At 45.6% G+C, this 17,997-nt stretch overlaps 1 protein-coding gene across 2 annotated transcripts in view; it reads left to right on the forward strand.

Moving 5' to 3' along the window:
• HHAT (hedgehog acyltransferase) overlaps positions 1-9,246 on the forward strand; it is a 160,624-nt gene extending 151,378 nt beyond the window's left edge. For both annotated transcript variants that reach the window (XM_054822034.1, XM_054822036.1), the window contains exon 12: positions 6,992-9,246. In XM_054822034.1, the coding sequence (XP_054678009.1) occupies positions 6,992-7,083 (92 nt within the window). In that variant the 3' untranslated portion in view covers positions 7,084-9,246. The remainder of the gene's footprint in view (positions 1-6,991) is intronic.
• Positions 9,247-17,997: the final 8,751 nt, after the last annotated feature.

Genomic DNA, 17,997 nt, shown 5'->3' on the forward strand with positions numbered 1-17,997 from the left:
ATCTTGCCCTTCATTGAAACACTCTTGGAAGAACAGTATCCGTGAAAACGTAGTACAATGAACATTAGGTTTCTGTTCAGCTGTGCAAATAGAGCACACACTGCATAATGCAGTTGTCCCGTCCCACTCGGTGGGTTAGGGTGAGGTTAACTTTTTAATTCTCTGCGCAGTAATCAGGAGTAATGACAATTACTCTAGAGGTTCAAACGAATCACAGATTTAATAAAACTCAGCAGAACTACAAAAGATAGTGGCTTGGCAAAAGTTAAAACAATACTTAAAACTTAGCAGAACTACGAAAGGTAATGGCTTAGCAAAACTTGTGACAATATTATCCTAATGTGCCAAAAAAGAAGTTAGAGACAAAGAGAGTGATAGAGAGGAAAAGAGAGAAAGAAAGAGAGAGAGAGAAAGATACCACCACCCTTGGATCCAGTGATGTTCTCTGCTCATAGTTGTAGTCCTCAGGTGGTGGGCGCGCGCCGAAAACTTGCATTTCCCCTTTTTATAACCCAAAGTGCTCTGCATAGGTGGGGGTCTGTCATCACTGAGCAGGCACAGTATGTGCTCAGGAATGTTCCAGAAATGATATGGTGGGTTGTGGGGGGTCTTGGGGGTCTCACTGTCCCCCCGCTTCGGGGTTGACTGAGTGATGGCCTTTCACAGGCGCACACGCACGGGACACAGATGGTCTTTTGTCTACGTGTGTCAGGAATAGGGGAATGGGCTCACAAGACGGTCTGTCCTTGGCCAAGACGGACGTTTGCGACATTCACTTGTTATCAGAGCCTTACAGCACTGCTACCCAGACCCAACATTAAGTAGGGCTGTGTGTATCGTGTCTGGGAGTACAAAGCAGCTGCAAAACTTGATGCACAACGCATGGAGCAATTTTGTATAAACCAGTTAGATCACCTCTGACGTGCTTTGGAGTTATCCAGTCCCACATGTGCACAGCTGAAAATATATGGGGCTTCCTTTTCCAAATACCTAAAGAGTAATTGGATATCAGACTGCACAGTGTTTGTAATACATGCTGTTGGACATGCTCTGCTATAACGCTCAGCAGGGGTCCACCTGGAAGTGATGAACAGACCTAAAATTAAAATATCCAGAGTTTATCCTCTGCTTCAGATGTTGGGCTAGACAATAGGTTTCTTTCAACTGATCTTTAGTTTTGAATGTTATTTTTCCTGAAAATATGGCAGTTTATAGTGATCTTGTAAAGATGATGTTAATTATAGGTAAGAGGTGTCTTGGCCTCAAATGCTGGTTTGCTTTGGCTTTTTATTCTGCTTGACAAATTGGCGCCTGGTCCTCCTCCTTCCCACAGTTGTGTCTCCTTAATTCCACTCTACAGGGGAGTTGCTTCAGTGTCTTGTCACATGTGAACTTTTGGTTAAGGATAAATTTTCCTGAGTGCCAAGTCTTCTGGCAACTTAGGTACTTCCAAATCAGAGTAAGATGTACGCTTCTGAAGTCAAGCTTTTCAAAGAGATGACTTTTTCTGACTTCTATTGATTTAATAACTACTCTGTACTTGACAACTTCTGAGGACTGTGCGGACAAGTCACATCTGAAAATAGCATTAAGGTCCCAGAGCTCCTAAGACAAGTTTTGGAAAATGCAACTACAGTCCCTTTCTCTTACATCTCACAGGTTGGAGGGAACAAAGGGCTGTTCCCTCGTGTTTTGATAATAATGTGAAACCTGGGTATGCCCAAAACATTGCTGATGTGGTTCTTTTTCATTACTGTAGGCGACTAGGAAATTTGAAAGAACATCCTTATGGATACATGATTAAATGTTGGCTGAGATGATTTGAACTGAGGTGATGAGGATGTAACTGGTCTTTTAAGAGCTGTGATCCAGACTGTTACTTAGTTTTACCCCACACCCTTAAAAATCCAGAGTATGCCAGAAACATGACCTTTTCTAGATGTTTGCAAAGTATCCAGAAATGTTCTTGAAGAGGAGATAGGAAGTTCAAAGGAAGGACTAACTCCTAAAGCTGTTCCTGTTGCAGTTAGAATCATAGAATAGTTTGGGTTGGAAGGGACATTTAAAGGTCATCTAGTCCAACCTCCCTGCAATGAGCAGGGACGTTTTCAACTGGATCAGGTTGCCCAGAGCCCCGTCCAACCTGACCTTGAATGTTTCCAGGGATGGGGCATCTACCACCTCTCTGGGCAACCTGTTCCAGTGTTTCACCACTCTCATTATAGAAAATTTCTTCCTTATATTTAGTCTAAATCTACCCTGTTTTAGTTTAAAACCATTACTCCTTGTCTTATTGCAACAGGCTCTTACTAGAAAGTCTGTCCTCATCTTTCTTGTAAGCCCCCTTTAGGTACTGGAAAGCCACAGTAAGGTCTCCCTGGAGCCTTCTCTTCTCCAGGCTGAACAACCCCAACTGTCTCAGTCTGTCCTCATAGGAGAGGTGCTCCAGATCTGTGATCATTTTCGTGGCCCTCCTCTGGACTCGCTCCATCAGCTCCATGTCTTTCCCGTGCTGAGGAACCCAGAGCTGGATGCAGTACTCCCAGGTGGGATCTCATGAGAGTGGCGTAGAAGGGGAGAATCACCTCACTCGACCTGCTGGGCATGCTACATCCACTGATGTAGTCACTTCATCATAGAAGGCCACTAGGTTGGTCAGGCAGGACTTGCTCTTGGTGAAGCCATGCTGGCTGTCCTCCATGTACTTTAGCATAGCTTCTAGCAGGATCTGTTCCATGATCTTCCCAGGCGGAGAGGTGAGGCTGTCAGTAGTTCCCAGGGTCCTCCTTTCTACCCTTTTTAAAAGTGGGTACAATTTTCCCTTTTTCCAGTCACCAGGGACTTCACCTGACTGCCATGACTTTTCAAATATCATGGAGAGTAGCTTGGCAGCTACATCGGCCAATTCCCTCAGGACTCTGGGACGCATCTTGTCAGGTCCCATGGGCTTGTGTATGTTTATGTTCCTCATGATGGTCACAAACCGGATCTTCTTTTACAGTGGGAGGGACTTGGCTCCCCTGTCCCCATCTTGCAGTCCATTCAAGAGGTGTGGGAAGAGAGGTTGCCAGTGAAGACTGAGACAAAAAAGTTGTTGAGTACCTCAGCCTTAGTTTGTGTTAATTCTTAATTTGTGTTAAACAAGTCTCCTATACATTATGCTGAAAGCTGAGTACATAACATATCAAAACGTGGTTTTAAACTGGTGAGACTGTTGGACAGCAGACCAGCTGTGTGCAAGAGAGCACTGCCTCCTGCCTAGTTGGGACTGGAGACTTCTTTGGGAAGAGGCTGTGGGACAGACAGATAAAGTGCTGCTGGTACCTTGCCACAGAATTCTCAGTCCTCTTCATAAAGGAGTTTGTGTTTGATTTTTGTGGGGCAGCATACCTGTATAAGTAGAGAATTTGGTCATAATGCCATTAATGTTTCTCCCCCAGCAGTCCTTTGTTACAAGGGAAGTCCAGCTGTCTTAAAAAAAAATTGTGCAGGTAAAGCTCATGAGTGTCACTGGATTTGCAAACAGCATATGAATTTGCTCTTGGATTTACAAATAGCATATGTTAATGAATACTAATTAATCTTTCCACAAAAAAAATTATGAAAATCTGAGTAGTCTCACGAAACTTGGCCTTCAAGCCTAAAATCAAATTATTGAAGACAGTCAAAAAATTTTAAGATTTAAGGTGGTATGTGACTTATTTTTGAATAGACAAACTTAACTCAGTCATTTCCTAACAGTTTAGTACTTGATTTGACCCTGGTAATGTTGTTTTTAAGAGTAAATTTTATGTATTGATTTTGTAGAGAGATACTGATCTAGAATGCAGGCACGTATGCTTCCAAGCAGAATTTGGAGAATGGTACAGTGCAGGTGAGGATGCAGTGGTTTAGGGTGATAAGGTAAAGCTGGGGAGGCACCAAAAGGAAGAGCCCCTTGAATTGTGTTTGAGGGTAGGAGCAGAATGAGAGTCAGCAAAAGGCCCGAGGGAAGAACGTACCTTACACTGCTGGCCCAGGACAAAAAGAGTGAGTTCCATGGAACTGTGGATCCGAGACCATCAGTACCGTTTGATTGGTTGGGTTTACAAGGAAAAACTGTTTAAGCAAGGGAAAGGCTCCTGTGAACTCATCTTGCAAGAGAGCAGTTCATGCTGCTGCTGGATCATAGAGGTCACATGCAGGGATGACACACAGGTCCTTTACATGCTAGGCAGCATTTGAAATTGCGTCCTTGCTGGATTAGCATTGCTCCATGTGTCCTCCCCTACAATATTACCTTCTGGAGACCAGTTCTTCAGTCTTTTCAACAAGTTTCTTTTATAGCCAATCCTAAAATGGAAGAGATGAGTGAAAACAGTTTAAAGATCCCCTGCTTGCTTCAGGCTGCCCTTGGGCTGCTTCTCAGGTATGGATGCACTTGTGCAAACGTGCCTTGAGTGGACTGGAGCTAATCTGGGATTGCGTTGGAGCAGAACACGATGCCTTTGCTTCGCTCACTTACAGCGGAAGCACCCCATGCATTTCCCCACACCCAGGAGCCATGCACGTGGTTCCTGTATGGCAAGAAAAGGCCAGCAAAGCAGAGGTGCTCTCTCTTTCACGCCTGCTCAGAGCTGGCTACCTCCCACTCATGCAGCAAGAAATGCTTTGGCATCTGTGCAGCTCCTCCTAGAATAGCTGTAGCAAGATTAAATTAAAAAAATTCCCCTTTTCTCTTGACCATAGTGGGTCACTTTGTCTTCCCCCCTCTTCTTCATCTTAATTAGATCAGGAGGAGGTAATCTGCTGAATGCAACCCCTGACACCTGTTACTGTACAGGAGAGACTCCCTATGTTCCAGGAGGATTACCACAAGCCTGATTAGAGCCCCGTGAACCCAGGTCTTGGGCATTATGAAGGAATCTTATCATAAATATAAGGCATCTAGGAAAGATTTCCAGTGCATACCTACATATTCTGACAAGATCTCTTATGCATTGGCACATTTTCTGTGTGCCAGAGTTTTAAAGTATTTAAAAATAGGTATCTAGCAAGATTTACGAAAGTTCCCTTTAAAAAAAAAAAAGACAATTCTACACTCAGTCCTTTTTTAACTTTCTGTCTCTCTCTGTATAAAGTAGCCACCACAATACTGCTGCCAGAAGAGGTATTTTTTTATTACATCTGTTGACGTACTTTTGCTTGCAGTTTTATGAGAGACAAAGCACAGCTGGTCTTTAGCTTGCTATCAAAGGTGAAACCCAATCTACAGTAGCCTAATTTCACTGAAGAAAAAAAGAGACTATTTTATTGTTAAAAATCCCTTTGGAAATACCTCAGCAATTTTGTTTTGTGAAACAAATAATTAAACAAAAAGTATAATTTTGCTTTAGGGTGTTGTGAGGACAAGTGATTGATATTTGTAAATGGCTCCACGAAAATCATTCAGGTTACAAGACTATTTCACCACAAAACAAGGCCAGAACAATTAGAGATTCATGAAGCAAACACACAGCTTTTCACAGGGGAAAAAAAATTAACTTCTTCTGAACCTGTTCAGGATGAAGTGTTACACTGCCTGCGCTCTCGGAGCACAGAGGAAGGGTCCCAGCGCGTGCAGTCCCCAGAAGTGCAGGACCAAGCCCGAGGCAGCGAGCCCTGCTGAGGCTCAGCTGGACATTAGCACAACTAATTCCAGCCTCCAGACTGGAACTGGCTTGGAGCCTGGACAAAATACCTTGTAAGCATACCTTTAGAAGGAGCCCTTCCTGGTGCATTGTGTTGCAGAGAGGTTATATCTTCTCCTCATCCGTTCTCCAGGCTAGTGGGGAATCTCATTTCTGCCATCAGGTTCCTTCAGACCAGAGTTTTCCCCAAGGGGGAAGCCCTTCTTTTAGAAGCAGCTGATGGTAGTTCAAGGACAGCATGCAGAAAACCAGTTGTAAACATAACCAAAATTCTTATGTCAACAAAGCAATGAAAAAAATCCACCAAAAACCCTTCAAACACCTTCCTCCCTGCCCCCTTCCCACAATCAAAACACACTGAAGAACATTAGGGTCTAATGCTGGGGCTTTCAGCCTATAAACTCTAAATTTCATAAATTCTAAGGAGAGGAGGAGGATGGAGAAGGGGAGCAGAGGTGCTAGGAAAGGCATCAAGAAAAGCAAAATCATTTACCCAACTCAGAAACCTACAGATGAGGATTTTTCAAGTGATCTACAACTCCACTGGAAAGCAATAGACCTTTTGGCTTGTAACTTCCTGCTTACTGCTTTTAGCTGTTAAAAGTTCAAGTGAAAAGGTGGTGGCTTTCACTAAAAAGAATTTGAAATAATAATGAAACATGTCATTTTCCCAGCAAAAGTTTTATATATTGGAGGAGTCAGGTTTTTTAGTTAAACTAGCAAGAACACACCAGGCAAATAGGGCTGTCTGTTCTGCACGGGCACAATGGTGTCCTGACCCCATTAGCTGTTAGGGGGCTGTAAAGTACATACATCAATTTTACACCCAGCTGCAGGGTATCCAAAACAGCCTTAATCAGAGGTTTCCCCAGCCTCTTTTGGCAGAACAGGTAACTGGATTTATTCTGATTTTTAATAACCTGCATCGTGGCTATGCATGCCTTTGCACCTAGGAAGCGCCGTAGCCAGCCTAAAGTGTCAGGGTTCATTCTGAGATCTGCTTGATAGACCAACCCACCTCAAAGGAGAGGATTGAAGCAGACCCTTTTAATTCAGCACCTTTGGAGGTGCAGAGCAGGAATAAACCTGATCCACTTCCTTGAAAATGGAAAAGACAAGGGCTGCAGAGGGTCAGGCCCCCCAGAAGCTCAAACAATCCAGATTTTCCCTTTCAAATTTTGTGGGTTGGCTCTACTTACTTATGAGACTGAATTGCTAATAAAATTAATTAGAAGCATCGTAAGTTGGTCATCCCAAGAGTATTTCTACTTGAAGCAGTCATTAATTATTATGACTAGGATTGTCTGTCTTTCTATTTATAGGCTGGCCATGGGCAACACTGACTGTTCTTGGGTTCCTGTACTGCTATTCTCACGTCGGAATTGAATGGGAGCAAACATACGCTGTGAATTAGGAATGACGCAGAACGATGCTTTTTAAGGCAGGTTAATGGCTCTTCTACACTGGATATCCTGTCTGCAGAAGGATGCGCCAGACCCAAGTATTTGGTTAATGTGTTAAAACCAAAAGCTTGTGTAATTGATTCTGGATTGCGAATGCAGGAATTGAACCAGAAACAATGATGGGCTGGGGCGAAATTATGAAGCATTTTGAATTATGTTATTTTTATAAAACAGCATCTCTGTGACTCTATGTACATTGGAAACATGCATCTCAGAATAGGTATTTTATATATGTTGAGGATTGTGTTTGTTTCTTCCAATGTTTTGCTGCCTACTTTGAGATATTGAAGAAAAAAAGGTTTCCTACTTTGCAGAATTCAAAAAGCCCAATCTCTCTCAACCTCTGTCCAGGCTGTGCCCTGCACTTATGTTACTCCATGAAGGGCATGATGCTCATTAGTTGTTCTTGATTGCTTTCCGATATAAGTTAGAACTCTTTTGCTGTTCTCACCGACTGCAGTAGTTCAGCCTTAAGCTACTTTTCTACCTACTGTAGCAAAGTCTGCTTTTTCTCTTTAATGTCTTCATTTAAAATTTCACCTTTAAAACAACACCCTTTTTTTGGTAGTCTTAGGAATGATTTTATTTGTCTCTTTAAAAAGAGGGAGTAGGGAGGCAGGTCTTTTCTTTTTAATCAAATACGACCTTACAGTTTCTTGGGCTCTAAGTGCTCTCTGCCTTGTATTAGAGCTAAAGCATGTAATATTACCTTTATTATGAGGTGAATCCCACCTTCAGGGGAACTGTTCAGTCTCCCTCTTGTATTTTTCTGTTACAAAAGGAGATAACCCCAGTCTGGCTGAATGGTAAATCTGTTCAGTCTGCTTCCTTCTCTGGTGTCCAGGCAATCAGCTCCTGCAATATTAAAGACACCCTAGGAGTAGCATTTTAAGACCTTTAAAAAAACCCAGAATGGTCCAATACAGTGGGAGCAAATTAGCCAGAGCTCCATGTCCTTTGCCCACAGCCAGACCTGTTAGAGCCGCATCTTTGCCAAAAGACCGGGTTGCGCAGAGCTGGGCAGGTCCTGTCTGCAAGCGTCAGGGCTGTGGGAGGGCTTCAGCACTTCTGAGGGAAGGGGGAACCCCGCTCACATCTGGCACAAGGGGGTGTTTTTTAACCTGATGTTGAAGAGCAGCCAGAAGACCTTTAGTCTTCCTAAAGACAGACATTCCCCCTACGCCTGGCGAAAGGCCACCAGTCCTGGAGAGGGGCTTCTTCCAAGAGCAGCTTCCTGCACCCAAAGCAGAAGGACTCCTGTCAAAACTCGTTCCATGCCCCCCGCCAGCAACCATTTCAGCCTATTGGGAGGCACAGTTAGCATCCTGCTGTCCATCACTCCTGCAGCCTCAGCCAAGTCTGATATAGCTTATCCCTTCAACAAGAAATTCAGTCCCTGAGATAGGCTTCAGCTTAGTGCCTGCATTTCTGATGTTTCTGCTGCTCAGAACTATGGCAGCCCTCTTTTTCCCCTTCATTGATTCCTGAAGAAATAAGGGCAGAGGCTTCAGCTCTCTACCCATCCGGAGACTAAGCCCGTCTCTTGCTGTTTCAAAGCAGAATCTCCAGCCCTTTATGTTTAGGGAAAGATTTTCTCCCGTCCATGAGAACACCATGATTCCCCCTGGAAGTCACTTCTGGGAGATTCCGTGGACTGTTGAAAATAAGACTTACCTTGAATGCTGCCTGGCCAGAGACATGGCCCTCCTGATTGACTTAGGATGATTGCAGGGATCCTCTCAGCCACACAGAAGTGGCGCTCGCAGCCTCTGAATCTACTGAAAGGATCTGAGATTGGCCTCCATTTTGGAGTAGAACTGAGCTAAGGGCAAGAACTTCCTCAAACTTAAGTCAAACTTTGTAATTAAGTGGAATTAGCATTGGAGTGAAAAGTCATGAGTCTGTTCATCAGTCTTATCAATTACCGTTATTACCTGAAACAAGAGGATTAGATTCCAATTTGTATGCATGCAAAACTTCCTACTCCTATACGGAAATGATCTTGAAGCTCATCTAGAGTATGCTTATTTCTGAACTAAAATTGTTTTATATTGTTTTTCAGTGCTTTATACATCTTTCATAATTTTGTATCCTTTTCTGTTTCAATAAACAAAGCTGAAACTGACTGTTGGCTTGAGAACTGTGTCAGCTACTGTTTGGTGTAAGAAAAATCAGTGCTCTGCTGCTGTGAAGAAACTGCTGCGTGCAGGAAGGCTGCGGGGTGGGGGTGGTGCAAACTGGTCACTGTTATCCCTCTTGTGTATTGCACGGAACATGCATTCCCTAACGGTGTGAGTTTAAACAGCAAATACACCTTTTGTAGATCAGTTAAGGTGAGACTTCAGTGTCTGAAGCTTCTGAGAATGCTCACCAGGAGTAGTGTGTGTAAGTAAAATGATGCTTCCCTTTAGACTCTTGCTACCCTGGTCTAGTCAGAAGTATGACGTGTGCTTGCACAATTTAAGAAAAAGATACTTTTTCTTATAGTTTAAATATTTATCATTTGAGAAGTAAATAGATTTCCTTCACACTCAGTCTTTCCAGGGGTTCTTTGTCCTGCTACTTTGAAACACGTATTTCAAGACCAAGCCCACTCATCAAGTTTTTGCTCTGTCCTGCTTACAGAGCACCGGTAGACAGTGCTTGGTGAGACACACAGCTCTGTGAATAGCTCAGTTACACCTTCAGCTTGGAGGCATATTCCTCAGCATGACCAGAGAATTGACTCTTTGTTATCATGTGGCACCTGGTCTAATTGAAATTATGTGGTAGCCAGAAGTGCCATCCTCCAGGCGAGTCCTCAGCGGCAGTCCTAGATGGGTGGGAGCTTGCCAGGCCTGGAAGAGACTGAAGGAGACACCCCACTTACCAAAGAAAAGCATCAGTGAGGGTAAGAGGAAAAGGAGACTTCCAAACACTAAGGAAAAGCTAGTTAAGGGACCTAGGAAACAGTTAACAAAGAGAGAAATTGCCAAAGAGCAACACTGGCCATTTTGAATGGAAGGGGAGACACTTCTAGTCTGGGGGGGGGGGGGGGGGGGGGGGGGGGGGACACTACTTCTGATAGACCCTAAAAGTCACAGGACTGCAGTGACCAAAAAAACCCAAGGTGGTGGCTCTGACATGGTGAAACGGAGCTGGACAGACACGTGGTGGCTACTGACAAAAACAGTTTACAAGTGATTTTGAAAAACCGCCAAAACAACTAGCAAGCATAGCGTATCACAATATACAGCTTTAATGGCTGCCCCAAAGCTGTAGCAATCAAGTTTCTCTCGTGCACACACACACGTCCTCCCCCTAACCCCCTCCTTCGCTGGCAAAGCCCTCCCAGCCATCATTGTTACTGGGGACAGTCAGATCGTGCTAAGTGGCTCTTTCTTTAATTCCACATTGATTAGAGGGCAAGCGAGGCTTTGCTCACCTATCTGAGAGCTGAAAGCAGCTTAGTTGGAATAACCAGCTTACCACAGGTCAGAAGAAAAAGAGCTTAACTAGAAAACCTGCAGCAATTTTGTTATTAATCATAGCAGTAGCACAGGGCCTGTCCTTTTTCTTAATTTCCTTAATTTCCGCTAACCCTTGAGCCAGTTGCTGCCTGCACTTGCAAAGGGGAGGCTTGCCTTCCTCAGGCACGCTGGCATGATTTTCCTCAAGGAGCTGTGAAGAGCGAGGAGATTGCTATGCATGGTCTGTCACAGCTTCTCCTGCCTGCACTTTATAGTCCATCCCCCCCTTCCCCGAGTAGTGCTGCCTGTTACTGCTTTGCAAAATAACTCTCTCAGCACACAGTCACTTGTTAGGGCATATATTTTAATCCCGCGGGGAGAGCTGAAATACTGCTTGCCACAAAGCCAGTGAAGAACGCTGAGGCTGTAACACCTTTGAGGAATGAGGGGAAATCTGTATTACAATAGGTCTTTCTTGTATTAAGGGACCTCTGAGCTCAACCCTCTCTAGTGGTCATCTCTGCCGACCCCCTTCAGATGTGGATGCACAGGGGTGTTGCGTGCGCATGCACCCAATTCAGCAATTTCACCAGGAGCCGCTTGTGGAGCGGTTCCTCCATTAATTGCACATAAAAGGAAGAAAAGATGAAGACAACTATTTTATTTGAGATTTCCACTTTCAGCAAATGCAATCGTGTCAAGCACAGGTCCTGCCAGAGCCTCTGAGAATGAGTCCCAGCTGCCCGTGGCGTGAGTCACCTACACTGGAGCTTTCTGCAGATGGACCAACTCAGCCCAGGCATTCCCAAGCACTGGCAGCTCCAAGCTTGAGAGGCCTTCAGGGATGCCACCGATGCCCAAGAGGAGAGGAAAAGGAAGAGAAATTGTCTAACGGATCTGACCCGTGTATTTAAGACGCTGTGCAAGAGACTGAGCTGAAGAGTGTCAAGGCCCGACTTCCAGGCAGCCTCGGCACCGCTGCGTTCATGGCAGCTCCCACAACTTTAGCGATGTAAGCCCTCCAGCCGCATGTCAGCATCGCTGGCCATGGAAACTACTGCCTCAGGGAGAAACAGCTGCGTGCGATCAGTACCCAATGGAGATAACAACCGGATGAAAAATATGCAGCGGCATGAGTCAGGGGAATCAAACACACAGATGCTCGCAAGACGACTCATTCCTTATGCTTGGAGTCACAAAGGTCTGGGTGAGAGCAAGTTACGCTAACACCAGGTTTTAACAGGCAAATTTTTGACCACAGCTAGGCTGCACCACCTTTCCTCATATCCAGGGCCAATTTGGTCTAAGTGTAAACAACCTTAGGTACCTGCGTACCAGCTCCTTTCAGAAATGGGTCAAATGAAACGGGGTACCTGTGGCATGCGCCTTCCCCAGCAACGGTCAGACTACAGGTAATGAAAGTGCATCACTGGCTACAGGGATTTAAGAAAAACTTTACATATGGTTGGGTAGCTGAGGCAAATCATTGCTGACAAGTGCATCAGCCAACCACTGAAAAATAAAAGTTTACTGAAGAAATAATATAGAAACGCAACTTCAGTTATGACCTGTGAAGTTTAAATTGTATTAGCACTCCCTCTAGAGCTGATCTTTCTTGACAAAATTAATTAATTTTTATGGACCACAGAACTTCCATCCCTGCACTAGTGCATTTGAGTTTCCAAAATTAGGTGACAAAAATAGAACAACTGGAAATGAAACTAGAAGACCAGAAACATCTACACTGTTGGTAAATCAATTTAAAAGGCAAGTCTTAGGGAAAAAGAAGATCCAGGGGGTTTTTTTTTCCCTTTTTTTTTTTTTTTCCTTAGACTGCTCCTGGAAGGGTTAAGGTTGTTTTAAGGGCTCAGGTATGTGGGAGGATTACCTTATAATAAGCCAAATTGCAGAGATAAAAATAAGCATTTATGAGACAGTTCTTTAAATGATGTTACTGCTAATTTATAGTTATTGGTTTCTTTACTCAAGTGGTGGTAGTTTTGTGCTGAGGTGGCAGTTTATGCTGAAATTACAGGCTAATAACATTCATTTGGTCACATCTCTGCTCCAGGCTACTTCATCCATCTCTCAGCTGCCTTCTCCCACCTCTTGGCATCCTGCCTCACGGCCACGGCTCAGGGTCAGTTCTCATGACGGTGCCACAAACACAGGGAGGGCATTGCCTAGGTCCTGCCTTGGCAAACATCTGCCCAGGACCAGGCTGCCTAGCGAGGAGCCCAGGACTTGCCTGGCCCCACTGCTGCCTGCCGGGGCCTCCAGCGTCAGCAGAGCTGTGGCTTGGGGAGGTAAGTAACACCCCACATGGCCTTACCCTGGGCACCACGCTAAAACACCACGCAGCAGCAGCAGCAGCATCCAGCCTGCCCCGGGTTTCACCTTACCAGCCTGTCACCGCAGACCTATTGCGAACGTGCTATGAAATGCCAAAACACGGAGAACAAACCATGGAGAAACCCCTCTCCAGACTCAGAGACACAGGACCCTTCAGCACAGGAGCCTCTGACTGCACCTCCTCCCAGCCTGGCGATAAGGTTTGGGGAAACGAAGTGTTTTTAACCCCTTCAAGGCCGAGGCAGGTTTTGAGCCCCTGGCACTCCGGACGGTGATATCCCAGAAGGTCACCAGGCGTGTGTGAGCAAGTGAGCTCTGGGTCCTAAACTCAAAGCTTGTCAACTGCGACGCCTCTTGACCCACACTTTGCGCTCCACTGCTGGTGCCATCTGCCCAGACTTTAGCACCCGTCGCTCAGGTTACTTATTCTCAGAGTTCCTCAATCTGACCAAATCCTGCCAAACATCGCTTGGTAAGAATCTGAGCCCTACAAAGGGTCTCCAGTCTCTGAAGATGTCCCACTTGCCTGGAACAGTTATGCCTATAACTACTGACACCAAGAACAACTGCCCTGACAAGGTATAAGGGTTGAAAAACCACGGCAGTCATTCAAAATACAATAGCGTACTGCTTCTGGAGTCCTTGGAGGCTCTGAACTGCTTATTACTTAACACCAGTTTTTAAGAAAAATTGCATTTTCATAATAATAATTTTTCCAAGCACAATCTTTAAAACTTTAAGGCTGCTGGCAGTACTACAAGGGTACCCTGTGACACTGGTGGAGACAACCTAGGCAGGGTGAAATATCCCACAGCTCCTTGCAGAAGACAGCCACGCTCACTGATGAAACTACACCAGCTGCTTGGCAGACAGTAACTCGGAGGGCTACAGCCCTTTATAACCCCCAGCCTAAGGAGCTTCCTGGGGAGCCCGTCCCTCCCGTTAGCTCCTGTGCCAGTCCTGTGCTTTCATTTAGCTGCTCCTGCTCCCTCTCTGCTGCCTGCCCCCTTGGTGGGTCTGCAGACTGCACTCGCCCTCTCACTCTCTTTTCCTGGCCTTTCCTCAGACGCTTTCCCGAGACACAGCTACGTTTCCTCCATAACCGATTTTCCTGGACAAAGGAAACACAGCAGATTCAACCCACCGGATAGGTATCCAAGGCTGTACTTTGGCTACATTATATGCTTCTTCCATTTACCGCCACGACCTTAGATTCTTCTACCGACACCTTGTCTACCACTAAGGTCAGAGCAACCAGCCTGCGGCTGCTCAGCACACCTAACTACAGCTGCTTTGTTTGCTGCTCACAAATGAGACGTGCCTGTCCCAATTTTACAGAGCTATTTACAATTCTTGTTGTCAGAACTGTAATTTCATGCAGTAGTTCATGCACAGTGTCTGCACACTTTCCTAAAGGGTGCTTTTTTCAATTTACCTTTCAGCTGAGCTGTTTTATTTTCTATTTCTGTCGCCACGCTCCCAACAGCCAGGTTCAATATGGCTGCATGTGCAGCATTATCATCCTAAAGGAAACCCAAAACAAACACTTTATTTTGACTTGGGGCTACATATGGATTATCTTAGCTCTCCTTCCTATCCTCACGCCACGGCTGAGAACCTTCAATAAATTTTCCTGTTATCGTTAGTTCTCCTAAAATACCTTCTGCTTAACCATAAAACTCACAAAAAAAAAGATTGCCGGAGAGGTTTGAAAGCAATCCCTTATTTCTCTTCACTGCGAGCCACTGCTTGCAGGGAACCATTTCTTGTTCAGCTGTCTTGGTCCCGCTGCTGAGCACGCAGTAGCTCCCAGGTTTAATACGGCACTTGGTGTGCTCCCGCTGCTTAGTGTTTCCCCCCGGTGGTAACCCCTGCTGAAGAAGAGCCCGTAGTCCTCCTTTTATAGAAAATTCATACATGCAATGGATATTCCAGCACAGTTTTTTTTCTTGGCTGTGCTACATGAGGGCTTCAACTTGATTAGGAAGGAGGAACAGGAATGGGGGGGGGGAAGACAAGGCTTGAGCACGTGTATTTTGCAGATATGGCTGTGCACAAACGTCTTCCTATCTAGTTCTGACAGACGCATTAGGAGGTTAGTTACTCTAATGCCGCCTTTGGATCTCTCACAGGTTTTTACTCATTCTGTCTTTCAAGAACAGGATGGGTTATTCCCCCATCTTCCATATACCATCACTGAGGTTGTGGTGAATTAGAACGAAAGGAGCAAAAAATGCAATCTTCTAGATGAAAAACATTTGTACTTGCCGATATTCTTTACACACTATATGCAGTGAAACCCCTCACACCACTGGCAGGAATAAATACCATAGCAACACTGCATCCTGCTCAGCGTTTTCCAGTTGGACCTGCAGCCTTTCTATCCACCCTGCCTCAGCGGAGCGCAAGGCAAGCACGGAAAGCAGCTCATCAGCCAAGATGTCCCCCGGTCTCAGTGCCCACTGTGGGTAGGCAGGTTGGAGCACAGCGGCCATCTCACACTAAGGGAGGGGGCACACAGCTGCTGGGCTCATTGCTCGCCTCAGGTTTGGCCGGCTGGCCTGAGCAGCCTTCCCCAGCAGGCAGATACATTGCTGGCACACCCTGAACAGAAACAGTTCTGATGCGCCTAAGTAACGGGGGGGGAGCAAATAAAAGACGTTGCTATTGCACACATGTGTGAGAGGGGGTGGATTTCCTGCGATTCAGTCCCACGGGTTCCCACAGCACAGAAGAGCTGGTTTATGCTGGTCATAGTTACTCCAGTGCAAGAAAGCACCAGAGCCAAAGTGCTTCTGACCACAACAGATACTAAAACGCACCACAGGGCAAGTAAAGAACCCCCATTGCCAAACACAAAATTGAAAACCACATAAGCAATACCCACCACCCAGAAGCCAACAGAGCGCAGACTGCCCCAGCAGCCAAGCACCCCAGGGCCACACACCCGGCCAGGTAAAGCCCCCATGTCCCCAGGAAGGGTCCCCAGCAGCTGCCACACATGCAGCAGAGTAAAGGCAAGCAAGGCCCCATGGCATCCAGGCCCTCTACAGCCAGTGCTACCAGCAAGGGGCTTCTTTACAGCCCTGAGGAGGCCATTACACACATTCCAACCCAGAGCTCGCCTCTGGCTATGCGCCTTCAGCCATCTTGTGGGTGCTGCCCTCTGCACACTAACTCATAGCAAAACAGAAACAACAATACCTGCAGTTATCACTGAGAGAAGTCAGAGGCCACAGCACACACCTCGTGGTGTAGAAACCTTTTGTCCCAGCTCTGAGCATGCTCCCAGGTGCAGTGAATGAGGAGTGGGGGCTGGCACAGGTGAGCTGCTGCTCAGCTGAGCCCAGGCCTGACAGGCCACATTGAGCAACAGGAGCCTTTGCAATTTGTCACACAAATCTGGGCCAAACCTGCTGTAGTTAATTACCTCTGGTTTGAAATGCTGTGGGGCTGATGAGGGGAGGGAAGCTGGGATGAGGAACGTTGTGCGGGCAATGCTGTACCCCATGCACTAATTTAAGCTTGCAGCACAACAGGGGGGGCTGCAAAGAATGCAGGAAAAGCCTGAGCAAAATAAATAACGGAGAGTTCAGAAAACGAGAACAACAGCCTCTAGAGACCTAAAAAAAAAAAAAAAAAAAAAAAAAAAAAAGTAAAGTACATGCCTCCACTATGGTAATTTTTCCTTTTCTATTAAGTATGGGGAACACTGTATAACATTAGGCAAAAGCAAGCTGGATTTTCATACTGGCCAGTGAAACAATACTAGCGACTGGAGATCCTGTCACGCCACATACTACAGTGGATGCAGAAATGATGTTGTTAAAAATAGCTCCTCATTGTGCTCCTTGGCTGCTCTCAGTACGGTTTAGCCTCCGCTCTGCAGTCTGAAAGCTTATGCCTCATCGCTGTTCTTTTGAAGATGAGATTCACAGTCCCGTGAGGTGTCTTACCACAGGTGACAGGCGCGTTCACCAGACCCTCAAGCAAGAGGATGGAGAATGAACCACGGAAATGGGTGTGAAGCTCATGGAGTGTAGGCTGACATCCCAAAGACTAAAACTTTGTATTACACGTCCAGACCAGCTGCTGGCCCGCAGCAACGCTGCTGCGGGTGATCCTCTCACGTATGCGTGTCCTGACCTGAAAGGATCTCCTGTTCCCGCCACCTCTGGCTATTGATTTCTTTGCTGAGGTAGCCAATAAAATAATATTAATTGGTGCCTGTTGCAGTAGTGTCGCTGGCAGGCGACACGCTACTAAGGGCTTCCTTCCTGTTGTTTTTGTCTTCATGTAAGTCCATGGTAAGGTCACCTTCTTCTGCAGCAGATGACAGGACAGCAGAAGCCTCTTTGGTCTCTAGTACTCTGGTTTCCAGAAGTTTTGCAATAGTTCTCAGATACTGCAACAGTGAACATAGTCTAAAACAGACTGACTACAAACACACGTACCCTCAGGATATTGAACGTCCGTTTCAGACAGGTCACAGCCCTCCAGTGGGCTCGCTCCTGCTCAGCAGACACCTGGCCCAGGCTGGAGACCACAGTGCAGGATGCTGCCTGGGGTGCCAGGATATTTACACACTTTACACAACACCTGAGTTCAGTTTACAGCGACCCTGGAAGTGTAAATCCCGACTGTACTGATACACAGCATACAGAAATCTGAGGAAACGACCCAAACTGTTTACGACCAAAACCAGTAATATCAAACTTCTCTACTGATAACACTCAAGATAATACAAACCAACAGCAACAAAATGGCCAGAAGTTCTAGAGAGTAACTTAAACCCTTGTTGATAAGCACAGACTCAACACATGGAAAAGCACACCCAAGCAATGGTAATGTATAAAATAGTTTATTACTATAATAAATAAAATTAAACTTTTTTTTTACAAATATTATTTGTGCTTGTTTAAAAATGTTGAATAGGGATATTGTTGATGTAGGTGGCTGCATTTGTAACTGAAACATTCCCAGACAGTGCGTATACATACATACATACACTCACTGTCTATCTACTGGCAGCTGCTTTGCTGACCACAAAAATAGTATCTACTC

The sequence above is a fragment of the Grus americana genome, chromosome 3, assembly GCF_028858705.1.
Source record: "Grus americana isolate bGruAme1 chromosome 3, bGruAme1.mat, whole genome shotgun sequence".
NCBI lineage: Eukaryota > Metazoa > Chordata > Aves > Gruiformes > Gruidae > Grus > Grus americana.